This window comes from Paroedura picta, chromosome 15, assembly GCF_049243985.1.
Source record: "Paroedura picta isolate Pp20150507F chromosome 15, Ppicta_v3.0, whole genome shotgun sequence".
Taxonomy (NCBI): Eukaryota; Metazoa; Chordata; class Lepidosauria; order Squamata; family Gekkonidae; genus Paroedura; species Paroedura picta.
Genome location: NC_135383.1, coordinates 14,155,951 through 14,173,931, shown reverse-complemented (window position 1 = coordinate 14,173,931; position 17,981 = coordinate 14,155,951). Strand labels below are relative to the sequence as shown.

Sequence of the window (17,981 nt, the reverse complement as noted above, 5' to 3'; positions counted from 1 at the left end):
CCTGTCAGGACAATCCTGAAGGAGGGAGGGGGTACCAGTGAGGCATCTGCATGTGGTTGGAGAAGGGCCACAGCAGTTGCTTTGCAGGACATCTCAGGGCACAGGTGCCGGGAAAGCTCAAAGAGACTGCGGATGGCTTAATAAGCACACTACACTTTGGTGAGGCTGCTAAACCCCAGAGCCCTGAGTTCCCAGAGCAAGAGGGCGCTGCAATTAATTCCTTGGAGATAAAAATAATCCAGCAGAGCATTACGTAGTTCAGTGCATTTAAGGCAGAGAAGAGAGCCCCTCCGCACACATTTTTAGCTGCAGAGGCGGGAAGGTTTTTAGTGAGTTGTGGCAAGCCCTGAACAATGGTCAGGTTTAGGATAAAGCAGCTTCACATCCATCCCTTTGGCATAGCTGTCGAATTACTCCTCTCGTGCAAACATGGAAGTGTACATTTGGCCATTCTGAACTGCTGAGCTTTGGGAACAGGCACTTGCTTTGAAGCAGGGGGCAGGCAAAGTCCCCCCTCGTTTTATGGCAATCGAGGACCTTCTAAAATGAGGGTTCTAAAATGTCTTGGGACATGAAGATCCAGCAAACTTGCATAGCAGTGAAAGTATTTTACTAATAATTAAAAAATTCAGTAACTATATCACAATACGGATTTCCCCAGCCCCTGCTGCACAGGGCCTCCGTAAATACCTGTGTCTGTTCCACTTTTGAAGTCTGCAGAAACCGCCTGGAGTTCATAAACCAACCACCTGGCTGTGTTTAAAGAAGAAACGGTCCAGATGTCTGGCGGACTTCAGAGGGGGACCCTGCCTTTGAGGCCAGAGCATTTCCTCAAGGGATGTAGGTCAGCGTGACGGAGGCTGCATAAGGTTAAGAAATCCTGAACGGCATCATAGATGGCTGAGATCCTGGTAGCGGTTGTGTCCTTTGTGCCCAATTCTTAAGCAGGAAACCTGAGCAAGGAGAAAAATTCGCCATACTTAACCCTTCCTTAGTGCTTTTCAAGGTTGAAAGAGCTTTGTGCCCTTTAAGTTGTCATCCTTACAACAGCCCTATAAGGTAGAGCAACCAGGGCCTGATAAATAGCAGCTTGCTTTTGGCCACCTAGTGCTTTTGTGGGAGGCTATTCAGAAGATATATCAGCAGGCCCAGTGGCCATGGCACTCATTTCCCAGGGGAGATTTCCCCTATCACCTTCTTGCTTTTGCTTCTAGCTAACTTGTCAGAGACGTGGGTGGGAGGACGGACCCGTCAGGGAGAGGTCTGTGGCTTTTGACATGGTTGTGAAAAAAGAAGATCCCACGCAGGGATTGTTTTAAGTCTGCCCTGCGATAAGCAGATATAGATAGATCATTACAGCTCACAGGCCATTAAAACCCCAGAGTGAGCATAAAATCGGCGCGGAACAATTTAGCGGCCTTGTAAATAAGGCAAGAAGCGGACCATAGAAAGAGCTGATCGATCGAAACCTTTATGCAGCACCGTGGAGAAGAGAGAAACATTTTGGCCTGGTGCCTAAGGAAAGAATATTATCAAGTGGGCCTCAAAGGAGACAGCGGACCAAAAAATGAGAGGCTGTCACTGAAAAAGCCTTGCCTGTTTGCCAGTATGGACACGGAGAGCAGGGCTTATTAACAAGTGGGTTGGACAGTACCAGAGATTCAATCGTCCACAAAGAGGGAAAACTGCTAGCTGGGATGCTTCAGCCCATGAAGGAGACAGCCCAGAATGTTAACAAAAACAGACCTGCACAATTCCAGCCCAGTGTGATGGGGGAGAGGAGAAAATACTTATTTTATTTCTTTCTTCATGGGATTTATAGGCCGCCCCCTCTCCTGCAACCGTCTCAGGGCGGCTAACGTTAAAAGAATATTCAATTTTTCTGAAGTTCTATAAAACACATTAAAAAATTAGATTAAAATTCCTAAGAAGGTAAGACGAAAACTGCTCCATCACAAAACTCCCCGTGAACCTGGGTTCAAATAGGTCCAAGGTTATTAAGACCAGGGGTAGTCAACCTGTGGTCCTCCAGATGTCCATGGACTACACTTCCCATGAGCCCCTGCCAGCATTTGCTGGCAGGGGCTCATGGGAAGTGTAGTCCATGGACATCTGGAGGACCACAGGTTGACTACCCCTGATGAAGACTACAATCCCCAAGGTTGTAATGGAGGGGGTAAAATGCAGGGTGCGTATGCATTTATTGATGTCATCAAGTCCTGACAGTAGCCTCAACCATATACCTGGTGGACGAGTGCCGTTTTACAGGCTCTTTGGAACTTCTGACAGCTCCGAACGGGCCCAGATCAGCAGCTTGTTCCACCAGGCTGGGGCGAGGGCTGAAGAGGCCCTGGCTCTGGTCAAGGCCAGCCATGCTGTTTGGGGCCGGGGACCCCCAGCAGGTTGGTGTTTGCTGAATGAAGAGCTCTTCAGTGGACGTGCATAGGAACACTTCCATGTGATTACCTGCTTTTGGGCAAGCAGCCCAGCCCAGCATTGATGTAATGTGGCTCATCGTCATCGCTGGAGCTTTCTGGAGGGAGAAAACCACCCCATGAGTCAACCCAAAGGGAGAAGGGCCTACATGGCGCTGCTTTCTGGGGCTGGACCCTGTTATTTTGGTGCCTAGCATGGGAAATCAAAAGCAGCCCCTCCCTGCAGTTGTGCAGACCTGCTGTTTCTACAGGGCAAAACACAGGGTTCCCAAATGCAATGGAGGTGCAGCCTGTCAAACCACTGTCCATCTGTCCACAGGAATGTGAGTGTCGTACTTTCTAGGGAGATATGACGGAGCTCTGTCTCCTCTCCCCCAGCTAGATCCTAGATTTTAGTCTGCTTAACTGCTGTACCTACGTGGCTATGTCATTTATATTATACGCTTCCTGTGTGTAGCTTTGCCATACAATTAATAGAGCACAATGGCACAGCCACCGTTGTGTTATCCTGCCTGATCCCCGTTCTAACAGGGAGAGAATCTTCTTGTGCAGCCACCCTTCACTGGCAGACAGTATTCTGGAAAGTCATGCACCCTGGAAGGCTCAGGCTCTTCTCTCTTCAACAGCCACCTCATGGCTGAAGGGGGTCAAGTTCCATATCCTGCAGTCTCCCCTGCTGGCTTTAGTCCTTTGTTTCTTGGACGCCCTCTTCTCATTGGCACAAGGTCACGGACCACTTCCAACACAGGCCTTGCCCTGGCCTGCATAGCAAGAGGTGTGTGTTGCATCCACCACTGATCTGATCAAAACAGCGGAAAAGTCCATGCCTTACCTGACCCAGGTGAAGTCTGCCAGAACTTGACAGCTGCGCTATTTTCGTAGATGCCCATCTCCGGAAAGCCTAAAGAAGCCAAACAAAATGACAAGCCAAGCCAGTAGCTAGTGTTGCAACATACCTGCTTTCCAAACTTTCCCTCAAAAGCAAATGGAGCCAACAGACTCTTACAAAATACACTGTAGTTATTGCAGCCTTTTCCAACCTGTTGATCATGGAGGAGCCCCTGAAATATTTTTCAGGCTTTGAGGAGCCTGTGGGGTTTCAGCTGCTTGCTTTCAACAAGAAAACGCCATTTGCCAGAAAGTTTCTTTATTGGAAAGTACAATGATGCTTGCTACCTAAGAGCTTTGCTAAGACTAGCGTTTGCTGTCTGTTGCCCTGCTTTAATGAAAATTCCGGAATGCCATCCTTCTGTTATTTGGAGAGACACAACCGCGCTTCAAGGCTGCTGCCAGAGATAGAGGTGCCATAGCAACCAGATTGGACAGGAGATGCCCCCCACCAACCAGCTAACCCACTCAGACGTCTAAGGTAATCAATTACAGAGACAGAGAACAGAGCAAAGCGATTAAAGAAGAAATGGCAAAATCAGGCACGGTTTTGACAGAGCTCCGTAATCAGTCCGGAAGTGTGGCCAAGCCCATTAAAGCAAGATATAGAGGGAAAGGCTGGGGAGCTCTCACAGAGCCCCTGGGCTCCAGCCTGAACAAACCCAGCCCATAGAGAAACCATTCCAGACGCACTCTTTTTAAATATTACTTTGCAGTGCCTTAAATGGATGAGGCAGAACATCTAACCTACAGAACTTACCGCACCCGGTGTCATTTGATGGTCCAGCAATGTTTTGGTAAGAATGTAAAGAGTCCCCTGGAAGAGAGGAGAAGGTGACATTTACCCAGGAACATAAAGCAGGGGGGGAAACGTCTAAGAGAGAATTCGATCTGATTACTTGAGGAGAGCCCATTAGCTCTGGTTCAGGAGCAAAATAGAGAGGAGGGGCCTCTCCAGAAAAAGCCACAAAAGGTACTGCGAGCTAGAGGGCACAGGAAAAGCAGAGGGGGGAAAAATGCAATTATCCTTAACTGTATAAAACCAAATTGTTGTGATATACAGCGCAAACTGTATTGAGGAGATCAGGCCTGACTGCTCTTTAGAAGGCCAGATCCTGAAGATGAAGCTCAAATACTTTGGCCACCTCATGAGAAGGATGGACTCCCTGGAGAAGAGCCTAATGCTGGGAACGATTGAGGGCAAAAGAAGAAGGGGGCGACAGAGAATGAGGTGGATGGATGGAGTCACTGAAGCAGTAGGTGCAAACTTAAATGGACTCCGGGGAATGGTAGAGGACAGGAAGGCCTGGAGGATCATTGTCCATGGGGTCGCGATGGGCCGGACACGACTTCGCACATAACAACAACAGCGCAAACCATCCCTATATACAGTGCACACAGCTGCAGTATGCATGATCGGGATTGTTTGCAATGCATCTGATATGAGGACACACTGAAATTGTTACATGTTACTGGGATGGTTTGCACCACATATAGTGATTGTTTGCACTGTATATACCAATTTGTTTTAGCACAGGCAAGGCTGGGTCAGTAAGTAATGCTCATACTTTGGGATTTAATGCTGTTTTAGGGGGTTTTACAGGGTTTTATGGGATTGTATATTTTTTATGGTCTTAGGAGAAAGGTGGGCTATAAATTTAAATAATAAGAACAATAATAAAGTAATGTGGCCTCTGGAACTCAGTAGCTTCTGTAACTCTGGTTCAGAACACTCAAATGAAGAGGAGCACCCAGGGTATAAAACCCCAAAAGTCCATCTAGTACAGCATCTCCTTGCCCAGGCAAATTACTCCAGCAAGCTCAAAAGTGAAGCACAAGGCCAGGGCTCCTTTCCTCCTGTTGTCTGTCCCAGCACCTAGAAATCTGAGATATACTGCTGTTGTACATGGAGGCTCCAGCCCTGGCAAGCTCCATCAGAAGATCCCAGCTGGATCAAGTAAGTCTAGTCCAGTGTTTTGTTCCCAGTTGGTGAGCAATCAGATGCCCCCAGAAGGCCACCAACAGATGAGAGCTACTGCACGGCAATGAGACAGCCGTGAGTTCAAATTCCCACTCAACCTTGAATCTCACGAGATGACCTTGGGCCAGGCACTCTTATAGGTGGATAAACCGTGAGCTTCCTTTGAAGGAAGCATTAACCAACTTCTTAATAGAGGTTAGTTAAACTATATCTCTTTATCAAGCTTACCGCTGGCTGGCCTTAAGAATTTTCTGCAGTTGTAATAATCTACAGAGATGGGTTCACTGAAACAAGAAAAGAAAGAAAAAGATTTAAATTCCCGGACACCAGACATTGACACAGAAGATGAGAATTGCTCATGTGAGGAATCCAACTCCAAGTGAGTTGGATTCCTCACTCCTCCTCATGCAGCCAGCTGGGTGACCTTGGGCCAGTCCTAGTTCTCTTAGAGCTGTTCTCACAGAGCAGTTCTTTTAGAACTCTCTCGGCCCCTCCTACCTCACAGGCTGTCAGTTGCAACGAACCCTGGAAGAAAAGGAAGGTGAAGTCTCACTTCCTTTCTCTGAGAATTTGGAGGCTTTGGGGCCAGGATTGTAGGAAAACACACCATGGGTGTCCAGCTGGAGAGAGGAGGTGGGGCAGGTTGAGGGGGGGGTTGTCCCAAGGCACTGCCTCAGAGCCAGCTGCTATTCTGGACTTACACGTATGCAGGATCCTGATCCATCGGGGCTTCTGAAAGGACAAGCAGTTTGCCGTTAGCTCCCAAAGCAAAACAGGTCAACAGAACATCAGCAAAGAGCCCACCCTGAGCCTCCCACAAGACAGTTTTGTTAACCTAACACATGACAGCTGGGGTAGGGCAGTGACAGACAGTGGAGGCACCCATCCGGAAGCTGCTGGTTCAAATGACACCTCTGCCATGACTTCATCAGGTGGCCTCAGACAAGCTGCCCCCCTCTGCCATAGGCGCTTGCTGGGTGATTTGGGGCCAGCCTAACCTACCCCACAGGGTTGTTGTGAGGATAGATAAGGGCGGAGAGGAGCACTCAGGGTATAAAACCCCAAATGTCCATTTAGCACAGCATCTCCTTGCCCAGCCAAATTACTCCAGCAAGCTCAAAAGTGAAGCACAAGGCCAGGGCTCCTTTACTTCTGTTGTCTGTCCCAGCACCCAGAACTCTGAGATATACTGCTGTTGTACATGGAGGCTCCCACTCAAATTCCCACTCAATCTTGAATCTCACCAGATGACCTTGGGCCAGGCACTCTTATAGGTGGATGAACCGTGAGCTTCCTTTGAAGGAAGCATTAACCAACTTCTTAATAGAGCTTTGGGCTCCTATTGGCATGAAAGGCAGGGGTGTAAATGAATATGGAGGAGGGTAAAGCAGAATGAATGGCAGGTATATGAGACCGGGTTCCTACACCATTGAACAGGTGTGAATTCTAACTGAAGCAGCTTTTCCTGTTCTCCAGCCCTTCGTTGGTCTGTGGGCACCCAACAGCCACAAGCTCCCGCTTTTCGTGCACCTCCGAGACTCGTTAAAAATTATACACATACCTTTCCCAGCGTTTTGATACCTGGACTGTGCACGGTGGTCTGAAAGCAAAATCGATAGAAAGTCAGTTGGTGGCAGAACTTGCACTGCTTGCTGAATGTCCCCTTCCTGACCGTTATATCGACTCCCTCTGGGTGACCCACTTCCAGCCCAAGCGAGAAAGGCAGACTCTGAATAATCTCGCTCAGTCCATCACGGCCGCGCCTGGCCTCAGTTTACCATCTGTGAAAGGAGAAATGTTAACCTCCTGCTTCACAGACCTGGGATGCAAGTGAAGAATGGCGATTACGATAGGCAGGATCCTGGAATAGGCTGCCTAAGGAGGTGGGGAGCTCCCCCTCACTGGCAGTCTTCAAGCAAAGGTTGGATACACAATTTTCTTGGATGCTTAGGGCTGATCCTGCGTTGAGCAGGGGGTTGGACTAGATGGCCTGTATGGCCCCTTCCAACTCTATGATTCTACTAGCAAGAAAGCCCATTGCAACCAGGAATGCAATGGGCGCTAGGACCCAGGGGAGACCAGGAGGTGCTTTTTTTTTCTGCTGCGTGGAGCTGTGAAAGGCTCCTACAGGGTTTTTTTTTTCCTGCTGCGTGGAGCTGGGAAAGGCTCCTACAGGGGTTTTTTTTCCTGCTGCTTGGAGCTGGGAAAGGCTCCTTCAGGGTTTTGTTTTCTGCTGCTTGGATCTGCGAAAGGCTCCTACAGGGTTTTTTTTTCTGCTGCTTGGAGCTGTGAAAGGCTCCTGCAGGGTTTTTTTTTTCTGCTAGCTCTCGTGGGCTTGGAGCTCCTACAGGGGTTTTTTTTCCTGCTGCTTGGATCTGCGAAAGGCTCCTACAGGGTTTTTTTTCTGCTGCTTGGAGCTGTGAAAGGCTCCAGGTTTTTTTTTTTCTGCTGCCTCTCGTGGGCGTGCCGGCTTGGAGCTCCTACAGGGTTTTTTTTTTCTGCTGCTTGGAGCTGCGAAAGGCTCCTACAGGGTTAATTTTTTTCTGCTGCCTCTCGTCGGCGCGGCGGCTTGGAGCTCCTACAGGGGTTTTTTTTTCTGCTGCCTCTCGTCGCGCTAGCGGCGAAAGGCTCCTCCGGGGGTGTTTCTTTTTTTTTCTGCAGCTTCTCGGTGGCTGGAGTCTTGTGTTGTGTTTGCGGCGGGGGCTTCCTTGGGGCCGGCCTGACGCGGTGAGAGACGCTTCGCCGGGAGCAACTGCGAGCCGCGCTGAGCGCGGCTCGCAGTTGCTGGGGCTGGGAATCGGAGGGACCAATCGGCAGGCGCTTCGCGCCTGCCGTTTGGTCCCTCCGGTTGTCTGTCATGAGGAAGGGTCCAATCCGGACCCTTCCTCATCCCGGACACATCCCGCCCCAGAACCCCTTACTGTTTTATTTAGTCCGTGGCGCCCGCGGCGCCACGGGCGGTGTACAGATGATTCAGCCAAAGTCCCTCTTTCTTCTGATGCTACTGTGAGAGAAACCTGACAGCCTCCTGCATGACTATCAGCTCAGTTGAGCAGCTTTTATTTTAAAACAGTTTAGCCGAGTACTTACCGGCATGACTTGGAAGGGAACGATGCTTGCTGCTTTTGCTAAAATGAAAAGGGGGGGAAAGGAGGAATTTAATTTTTATCGCTGCAGCCAGAAGCCACTATAACCACAGCCCATATAGGGACGCTTGTACCCCAACCCTGACCTCTAAGGCGACTGAGGGGCCACGGATAGTTCTCCCTGCCTCATTTTGTTCTTCAAACAGCCCTGCGAGGTAACTGAGAATGCCTTGGCCCAAGGCCCACCCACCCAGCAAGCTTCACAACACAGCTGGGATTCGAACCCAGATCCTGATGTCACCGCTCTTCTACACTGGCTCTCCACCTCCCCACAACATGCCATCGTGTACCTTTTCTTTGGGGTGTTGCATGGCATCTTCAGCTGCTGCTGTTTTGATACTATAGGAAAATAGAAATGTCCATGAGTGACTGAGTATTTCCCAGGAGGGCCCTCCCCAGTCTTGGGTGGGCTTGTGCGGGAGACCTCTGCCTTCTGTACCTTCCCTCCCAAGTGCCATGAAGGATTTTACCAACCACGAGGCATGAGCCTGTGGGGAATTGTGCAGCAGAACGGCCCTCTGATCACAACTATGTTTAATGGCTGCCCCTTTTGAGACACTCACTTGAGTAGGAGCGTACCACTTCACATATCTGCTGGTCTTCACACCTGGAAGAAGGTGGGGGAGAGAGAGAAAGAGAGAGACACTCTTGTGGACATCCTAGGAGGTGATGACGCTCCTAACAAAAACAGCCATACTGTACAGCAGCCTCTTTGAACCTTTGGGCTGTGGAGGAGCCTCTGAAATAGTTTTCAGGCTTTGGGGAACCCTGGAATTCGGCCGGAAGTGATGTCAGCTGGCCACGCCTCTCTGCCACGCCCCCCCTGAGGACGGTGGGGGGGGGAGAAAGGAGGCGGTTTTCCGGCAGCTCAAAGGTGAAATACAACAGGTGAAGAAGACCCGTCAGCTGTGATTAAGCAGAAGAAAAGTGTCTCAAGCTGGCGATGGCGAAATGATTTATCCCCATGTTCAAAACAATTTCAAAACAGATTCATTAGACCTCCTAGAAATATGGATATTATATTACCATTTTGGGATTGAACAACATAAACCAAAACATTATTAGAGCCTAAGTAGGTAATATGCAAGTAGAATTAACCTTTAGTGACCTTTTAGAAGGATTATATTGAGAACATCACTGATGAAGAAATCGAAAACGGACTATGCCTAGGAATCAGTTTTGAAATCGTTTGGAACATTGGGATCAATTATTTCGCCATTGCCGGGTTGAGACTTTTTTCTTCTGCTCAAAGGCGAAATACAGCAGTGGCAGCCATTGATGGACTTACTGATTCCTCGGCCTGTTCAGACCTTTTGCCTCTTGTGTGCTCCCTACAGGGAAAGGGAAGAAAAAGAAGAAGGGATGAGCAAGGCTCAAAACCAACAAAAAACAAAACATGTCTGAAAATAGAACAACACGGAAACTAGAAAGGAGGATGCAAAGCCGGTTCACCCTGAGATCTGCAAAACCAGGAATATTGTTTTTATTAAATATTATTATTATTATTACCTTTAATGCCATAAAAAACTTAAATTTATTTATTTATTTATATTTATATACCGCCCTCCCCGAAGGCTCAGCTGCATACCAATGAGTACAACTGAAGTGAGTACTCAAAGAAAATGGACACAATAACACCAATGCAAAATTTACGATTTTTACAAGGAAAGAGTGTCAAATCTTAACACTAGAACGTGGTCCTTCTCACTGAGCATGGCTTTGCTTATTAGCAATTCATTCCTGCAGTTCAAAATTAACTACATAATCCTGAATTAAGCAACGGTGGTCAAAAAAGACAAGGCAGGACAAAATAATATGAGGAAGGGTATCGGGAACATCACGACCATGCAAGCAGAGTCTCTCTGCTACTGGAATTTGACAGAACCTGCCATGAGTTCCACCAGAGAACCAACAAAATGACATAGGATCAGGCCTTCCCCTGACATTGCCTCCTGGTTCTGGGATTCAAAGGATTAGTGCGTTTGAATGTGGAGGCTCCCCTCAAATCACCATAGCTAGTAGCCACTGATAGACCTGTCCTTGAATGTCTCCAATTCCCTTTAAAGCTGCTTATTCCTCTGGCCGTCACTACGCCCTTTGGAAGCAAATTCCACATTTTAATCACTCCCTGTGTAAAGTAGTATTTCCTTTTGTCGGTTGTGAACCTACTGCCCATCAGCTTCACTGGAGTAAGAACATAAGAAGGGGTGGGGAGATGGCCTGTCATTGTCTTTATTTTTATACCCATTCTATAGATGGGCAAACCGAGGCTGAACACTTGCAGCCTGAGCCAACAGCCAAATACAGCTTGCCGAAAGTAGGATCCTACCATAAATTTTGCATTGTTTAATGCATCACAGTTAATACTTTTTGCTTTGCTTCAGTTTGCTTTGGTTCAGTTTGTAGATTTCTGATTGGTTCTACAACCCTAATCCTTCACTTTGACCATCCCTAGAGATTGCGAAGATTTAGATTATGGGATGGCCGCCACTTCTTTCTGAGGGCAGCACTCCCAACCATGCACCTATTTAGGTCACAGTCCTAGAGATCCCCAAAATAAAGAAGAGTCAAGAGGGAGGGAGGGGGCTACCCTTTACCTTTCTGCTGACATTTCATGCACAGGCTCACCAGGGCACCCAAAAGCATCAAGGATACAGCAGCCCAAAGCAGCTCCACCTGGTTCATAATTCGAATCTTGCTCCCCTTTCAGCCTGCAACACACACATGTGGGATGGAGAAAAATAATCCACATGAGACCCTGTGATCCTATGATTTTTAAAAACCATTTATTGTGTCATGTTAAGTCTCCTCCTTTGGTTCAATTCAGTTTGTAGATTTCTGATTGGATCTACAGCTCTCATCGTCTTGCCCTGTTGAATCCACTGACTCATTCCGCGGAATCCACCTTGAGGCCCGTCGAGAAAGGCAGACTAGAAATATATAATGTAAATAAATAAAACAGTTTGGCCCAAAGCAATTTACAACAACCCTGTAAGGTAGGACATAAGAGGGTGGGAGGAGAAGGTCCTTCCTGAAGCCATGATGCGTGATTCTTGGATCTGGTTCAAGTTTCTGTTCTGCCATGGCACCGTGCTGGGAGTCCTTAGGCCAGCCTCTGGCCTCCGAAAAACCCTGTGAGCTAAGCTAGAGGAGGAGAACAACGTAAGCAAGTCTTGGGGACCACCATAGTATAGCACAGTGCAGGGGTGGCCAAACTGTAGCTCTCCAGATGTCCATGGACTACATTTCCCATGAGCTCCTGGCAGGGACTCATGGGAATTGTAGTTTCATGGACATCTGGAGAGCCCCAGTTTGGCCACCCCTGATATATGGGTTAAGAACCGTGGCCTCTAATCTGGAGAGCTGGGTTTGATTCCCCGCTCCTCCACATGCAGCCACCTGGGTGACCTAGGGCTAGTCACAGTCCTTTTAGAGCAGTTCTCACAGAGGAGTCCCATCAGAGCTCTCTCAGCCTCCCCTACCTAACAGGATGTCTGCTGTGAGGAGAGGAAGGGAAGACGATAGCAAGCCGCTTTTGGGGGACTCCTTCGGGTAGTGAAAAGCGGGGTATAAAAACCAAGTACTGAATTCATGGCTGAGGTGAGAATTGACCGGGGCGGGTAGGTGGGGGCGGAACACTTCCTGGATACCACACACTGTATGAAGTCCCAGTGCATAGGCCGTTCAGGCCACTGGCTTTTCAAGTGGTTAGAGGCACAGTTCCCAGCAGAGGAAAACAGCTGTCTGACTGAGCCTGAACTTGTCCAAGAGCCCAGGAGCCAGTTCGAAAACACCTAATGTGAAAGGTCTGTGTTCCTCCCGACAGATATTTGGACGGAACAAGTCTTGTCACGAGGAAACTGATCACTCAGCGAGGCAAGGGGAAAAAACCACCGACACGATGACTCTTCTGAGCAGACACGAAGGGCTACTGGAGAGCCAGCTTGGCGTTGTGGTTAAAGAGCGGTGGACTCTAACCTGGAGAACTGAGTTTGATTCCCCACTCCTCCACATGCAGCCAGCGGGGTGGCCTTGGTCACAGTTCTCTTAGAGTTGTTCTCACAGAGCAGTTTTCTCAGAACTCTCAGCCCTATCTACTTTGGGACTCAGTAGATCAGCCCTTTTCAACCTTTCGACGGAAGAATCCCTGAAACACATGCTCCTTCAGAAAGGTGGGTGTGGAAGACATCAATCAATCAATCAATCAATCAATCAAATCAATCAATCATTTAGTGTTTCCATTGTGGAGACAAAGACCCAGCTATTGACTCCTTTACTATTAATTTACTCTCTCCTTGTTTATGGACTCTGATGATTTCTCTTTTTCTGTATCTAGTATGCATACACACAAAAGCTCACTCCTTGAATAAAACATTGGCCGTGAAGGTGTAAACTGGATTCTATTCTCATTCCACAATAATCCAAAAGCGAAGTACCATGAAAAGCGAAATATAAATCCACATTCAGCTCTGCAGCTTCCGAGACATCCCGGGAAATTCGGTCTTGCTTTGACTCTCTTTTGCAGAGAGCCAACGAGAGACTTGAGCCTGACACAAGAGTGAGACTACAGCATGTTCACAAGTCAGAGTCCAGTGCAGGACCCCGAGCTAAAGGTGGATTTAATGCCGTGCTTCAGTGCAATGCTTTAAAGCCCAGCGCCACAGAGCCAAAGGTGGCTTTTATATGCCGCTTTTCATGGGACTTCACTTATGCATTATTATGGAGTTCATCTCTCTGGTAACACGTCTCCCTTTAATTACCGTGCCTGCATTGGTACCGTTTTTGTGTTGTTGCCTGCAAACACAACATGTGCCTTTCTGCAGCCATCTATGAAGAAGAGTTGGTTCTTATATGCCACTTTTCTATACCCGAAGGAGTCTCAAAGCAGCTTACAATTGCCTTCCCTTCCTCTCCCCCCAACAAACACCCTGTGAGGAAGGTGAGGCCGAGAGAGCCTTGATATTACTGCTCGGTCAGAACAGTTTTATCAGGGCCGTGGCAAGCCCAAGGTCACCCAGCTGGGGGGGGGGGAAAATCGAACCCAGCTCGCCAGATTAGAAGTCTGCCCTCCTAACCACTACACCAACCACTATCCCTTGGATTTTTGCCAAATAAGCTAGTGGAGGCAATGGGATTCCTAGAAAGGCCTTTTTCTTCTCAAACCTCCCTCCTTCAACACACGTGTATCTGAGTCCTCTGCCTCCTCTGCCTGTGGCTTGCCATGCTAAGAGGAAGTCATGAAGGAGAAGTCAATCCCATGGAGCCGGGTGGAATTTATTTCTGACTGCGCCTTCCTTTTTCTCCTGCAGCCCCCTCCACCCGCTTGCTTTTCTTCTTTCCTTCCGAAAAATGGGATTCTTTCATTTCCAGGGTTTGAACTCGAACTTTCAGGTGCTGTAGACCTGGGGTTGTGCCAGGGGTAGTCAAACTGCAGCCCTCCAGATGTCCATGGACTACAATTCCCAGGAGCCCCTGCCAGCGAATGCTGGCAGGGGCTCCTGGGAATTGTAGTCCATGGACATCTGGAGGGCCGCAGTTTGACTACCCCTGGGTTGTGCAATGCATTCCTTAATGCTCTGGTTTGGGTGATTGTAGCTCCCTTGCCCGTTCTCTCACCTGGCAATCAGCCAAGCTTCTGTCCTGCCCAAGTAGGCGAGGGAAAGGAGTCAGAAAGGCATCAACAAGCCTAGGCAGGTATTAAATCCGCCGGTCAAACCAGGCAGTAAAAGTAGATCCCTTCGCCCAGTAGACAGAGCATGGAGCAAACCTACAGTGCAATCCTATGCAGATTTACTCCTGGTTAGCAAGGAAGCCAAGGGGCAACGGAATGGTGAGGTTTAACTAGCGGGATCCAACCCAAACTCCTGAAATCCCTCCAGTTGCTGGGATTAACATGGCCTTCATTGGCATACAGGCTGGGATAAGATTTCCAGCAACCAGCACGATTGTGATTGGGAGGGGGGGGGGGAAGGATCTGGACATTTCAAATGTGGAAAGAAAGTTCAGTCAAGCTCTTGATGATACAGCCTCTCTCCCTTCTCTAAGGGGGATCGCTTGCATCCCCCCCTCCCATGTTTATAAGAGGAAACTAAACCCCCTTTCCTGAATAAAACTTGTTCACCCCATCAGAAAGGAAGAGTGTTAACTGGTAGGATTGACATCCCTGTTTGAATAGAGAAATCATTTTTTTAAAGTTAATCCCTTCAGAAATAAAAGCAAATAATGAACAAAAAACTATTTCGAATTTGCTGATCGTAATTGGTTAAATTCCAGAACCGCTGTTGTCGGATTCAAATTTTCTCTTCTTTGAAACGGATTGAAGATGTCGTGAGGTTTCGCCTGACCTCCGGGTACAGCAGCTAATTTGTCTGTCACCAAGTAGCGGAAGGAAGCCCAATTCACTCGGGGGCCATCAAAACCTGGGACGTAGCAAGCAGAAAACTCCCAAGGGATAACAGTTTGAGATGGCTGATGTCAAAACACGGAAATAGAGCAAAGCTCAAATTTGGAAAGGCATTAGAAATATCAATCCCACTTTTTGCTATACGATTTCTTTTAACCACAACCTTTGTTTTCCTTTTTGAGGGGATAGATCTAAGTATAAGCACCCGTTAAATTATTACAAATCAGAGGCTGGAGGGAAAGAGGAAGTGGCAGCTAAGGGGATAGAGAGACGGTTCTCAGGACGAGGAAGCCAAGGGGCAAGAAATCCAGCAGCTGGCACCCAAGAAGGCACAAGGTGCCCAAAGCAACCCCGAGGTGGCCATACCTTGTCGCCGGGCGGGAGGGGGGCTTCTCATCAATCGGAGCAGGCGTCGGTCTTTTCAAGCCGGGCCATCCCTCGCACGTCCTGTCTTGCAGAAGCACCCGACCTCACTGTGGCCACTCGCTCACAGGGGACGCTGAATAGGCCTCTGGTTTCCTGTCTCCCTCTGAGTCAAGAAAGCCAACATCCGCTGCTCAAGCTGGGACAGCACAGCTCTCTCCAAACAGCCACAAGACCCAGCAGAGACATACCTGGAGCAGGCAGGGGCCACCCGACCGTTTCTCGTCCTGAAAAGCACCGGCCGAAGTTTGCGCCGTTCCGTGCCATAATCCACTCGCGCCTCACTGGCAAACTTGGAACAGGCGCACTACGAACGCAAATTTCCCGTGTGGAAACCGAATCGGAGCCAAATGGTTTTGAAAAGACCCGCAAGCCATACGTAAGGGAGTCAATGGCTGCAGAATTCACATATCCAGACTACTCTGCTTAGTAGATGAAAATTGTTGTTTGCCCTCTACATACACACACACATGCCATTTGGAAAGGCAAAGACCCGGGCTTGGGCAAAATTCAGTGGAAAAATGGAGCAAAGCATGCGCATGGGAGGGAAGCACTGGCAAAAGCCTACTGCCCGTTTTTGAATGTTCAACCGTGTCTAATGGCAAACACAAGCATTGGGGCAACGTTTCTACCCTTGAGAAACCCCTGAAACATTTTTCAGGCTTCGAGAAACCCCAGAAGTGGCGTGATGTGCAGAATACATTTGGGAAGCAGACCTGTGGACATGCCCACCTGGGGCCCATCACCTCCAGGCCCATCATTGGCCATTTTGGGAGGGGAGGGCAGGTCAACATGACCATATATAGTCGTCTCACCCGATAAATGTTTAACAGATAAATTAACTCCCACCTACTCAGGAAACCCTTCCAGGGCCATCAAGAAACCCCAGGGTTTCACAAAACCCCGGTTGAGAAAGCCTGCTGGTGCTAGAGGAAATCTTTTAATGTATTAATCCCGAGTGTTTGTTTTCTTTTCCTTTTTGAAGTATATTTTTATTTTTAAAAAACCCACACAAAACGATACAAAAGAAAAAGGGGAGGTCATACAACAAACCATATATGTCGAAAACCATTAAAACTACATGGTGTATAGAACAGGGTAAACTCTCCTCTCCCCAGCACCCCCTTCGTTACAACTTTCAAGACAGTCTCCATAAAATACAACAGCCCAATTTAACCCGCACAAGTGACATACTCTACTATATTATTTCACAACATATTCCACAGTGCATATCTTGCTATTCCTAGATACTAGCCATAGCTTTCAATATGTCCAAGTTCAAAAGAAAACTTTTAATGTATCTAATACAAAATGTGTTTTTTTGTTCAAAATCCACTTATACTTTAATAATTCAAAACTTAATTCTCATTCTGCTTCTGCATTGTAATGTTTGTGTGTTACAATACACATACAGTTTTTAAATGGTTTCTCTAAGGTTGTCTCCTGCTTGCGGAACAAACACTCCATCTCAAATTTCATAATTGATCTGTTTCTCAAATAGGTTGTTAATTTTGGCCATTACTGCATAGTCAGCACATTTATTTTACCATTCTTCTTAGCTTGGACAGACGTCTGATCTCCATCTTGCCGCATAAATAATTCTAGCTGCTGTCACCATAGATTCAAATATAATGCCAAAACTTTTGTTAATTTGTTAGGCAATATTCCTAATAGCATATTCTTAGCCTCCTCAGGGGATTTAAATTTTTATTCCTTATCGATTTCCTTCCAATTTCTTTTTGATTCGTCCACCACATATGGTAAAAGGTTCTATCTATATTTCGACACTTCCGTTTTCCTTTAGTTTTAATCCTTCTCAATATTCTTTAGGGCAGGGGTAGTCAACCTGTGGTCCTCCAGATGTTCATGGACTACAATTCCCATGAACCCCTGCCAGCATTTGCTGGCAGGGACTCATGGGAATTGTAGTCCATGGACATCTGGAGGACCGCAGGTTGACTACCCCTGCTTTAGGGTACTATACCATCTAAAAAACCTGTACAAGTTTTCTCTCGACTGGCTATGAACTTAAAATTCTTTTCCCCATCTATCTTCCCATTGGTGCATATGCATATTTTACTAAATTCTGCCTCCATTTAATTGTACATTTTTTTCACTTCTTCAGTTTCTAACTGAATAACTCCCATATCCAACAAAGTGGTCTTTTTTGTAATCAGCTCTTCGAACTAAGAGCTCCACCTTCCATGTTCATAATCCTCACCATGAATTGAATTTCCTCTGAGCATTTCTCACGTTATCATGATAAGTTTCTATTGGGGACATAGATTTAATAGAATTTGTTGACTACTATGCATTTTCTACTCTATTCTTGTTGTGTTAAGAATGTTGTCTTTTCATTCTTGTCTTCTTCCTGTTAATTTTATATCCTGAAAGGGAACCAAATTCTTCGATATGTTCCATTACAGACACAAACAATTCTTGTGGTTTTAAAGGTCATCTGCATAGCCTTTCCTTTTAAATTCTACATCATCCAGTTTTATTCCTTTCATTTTTATTCCTAAAATTTCTATTGCTAGGATAAATAATGGAGGGGAACAAGACAGCTCGACATTGCACTGCATCCTCGCACACAAATTGGAACCCGTCTCCGTAATCTTAGTCCAACACTTCGACTTCAATGTTACAGTGGCTCTTCTGCCACATGGAAGGCCAAGAGAGACTTTGGAGCCAGAAGCAAATTGGGC

The 17,981-nt window shown here is 47.3% G+C and overlaps 1 protein-coding gene across 3 annotated transcripts; it reads right to left on the bottom strand.

The window, feature by feature from the left end:
* Nucleotides 1–460: 460 nt before the first annotated feature.
* Nucleotides 461–17,937, bottom strand: LAT2 (linker for activation of T cells family member 2). Of its 3 annotated transcripts, XM_077312573.1 has the most exons (12): nucleotides 15,220–17,937; nucleotides 11,048–11,161; nucleotides 9,739–9,781; nucleotides 9,014–9,057; nucleotides 8,741–8,789; nucleotides 8,395–8,432; nucleotides 6,866–6,904; nucleotides 6,006–6,036; nucleotides 5,533–5,588; nucleotides 4,084–4,140; nucleotides 3,268–3,336; nucleotides 464–953 (listed from the first exon to the last, which is right to left on the bottom strand). In XM_077312573.1, the coding sequence occupies exons 2-12, from the start codon at nucleotides 11,133–11,135 to the stop codon at nucleotides 871–873; spliced, it is 597 nt and encodes a 198-aa protein (XP_077168688.1). In that variant the 5' UTR covers nucleotides 11,136–11,161; nucleotides 15,220–17,937; the 3' UTR covers nucleotides 464–870. The 3 variants fall into 3 exon arrangements, with proteins under 3 accessions (XP_077168686.1, XP_077168688.1, XP_077168687.1); XM_077312572.1 differs by lacking the exons at nucleotides 11,048–11,161; nucleotides 15,220–17,937 and adding an exon at nucleotides 2,467–2,533 and having other exon boundaries at nucleotides 469–953; nucleotides 9,739–11,009; XM_077312571.1 differs by lacking the exons at nucleotides 11,048–11,161; nucleotides 15,220–17,937 and having other exon boundaries at nucleotides 461–953; nucleotides 9,739–11,015.
* Between the last annotated feature and the right edge of the window lie 44 nt (nucleotides 17,938–17,981).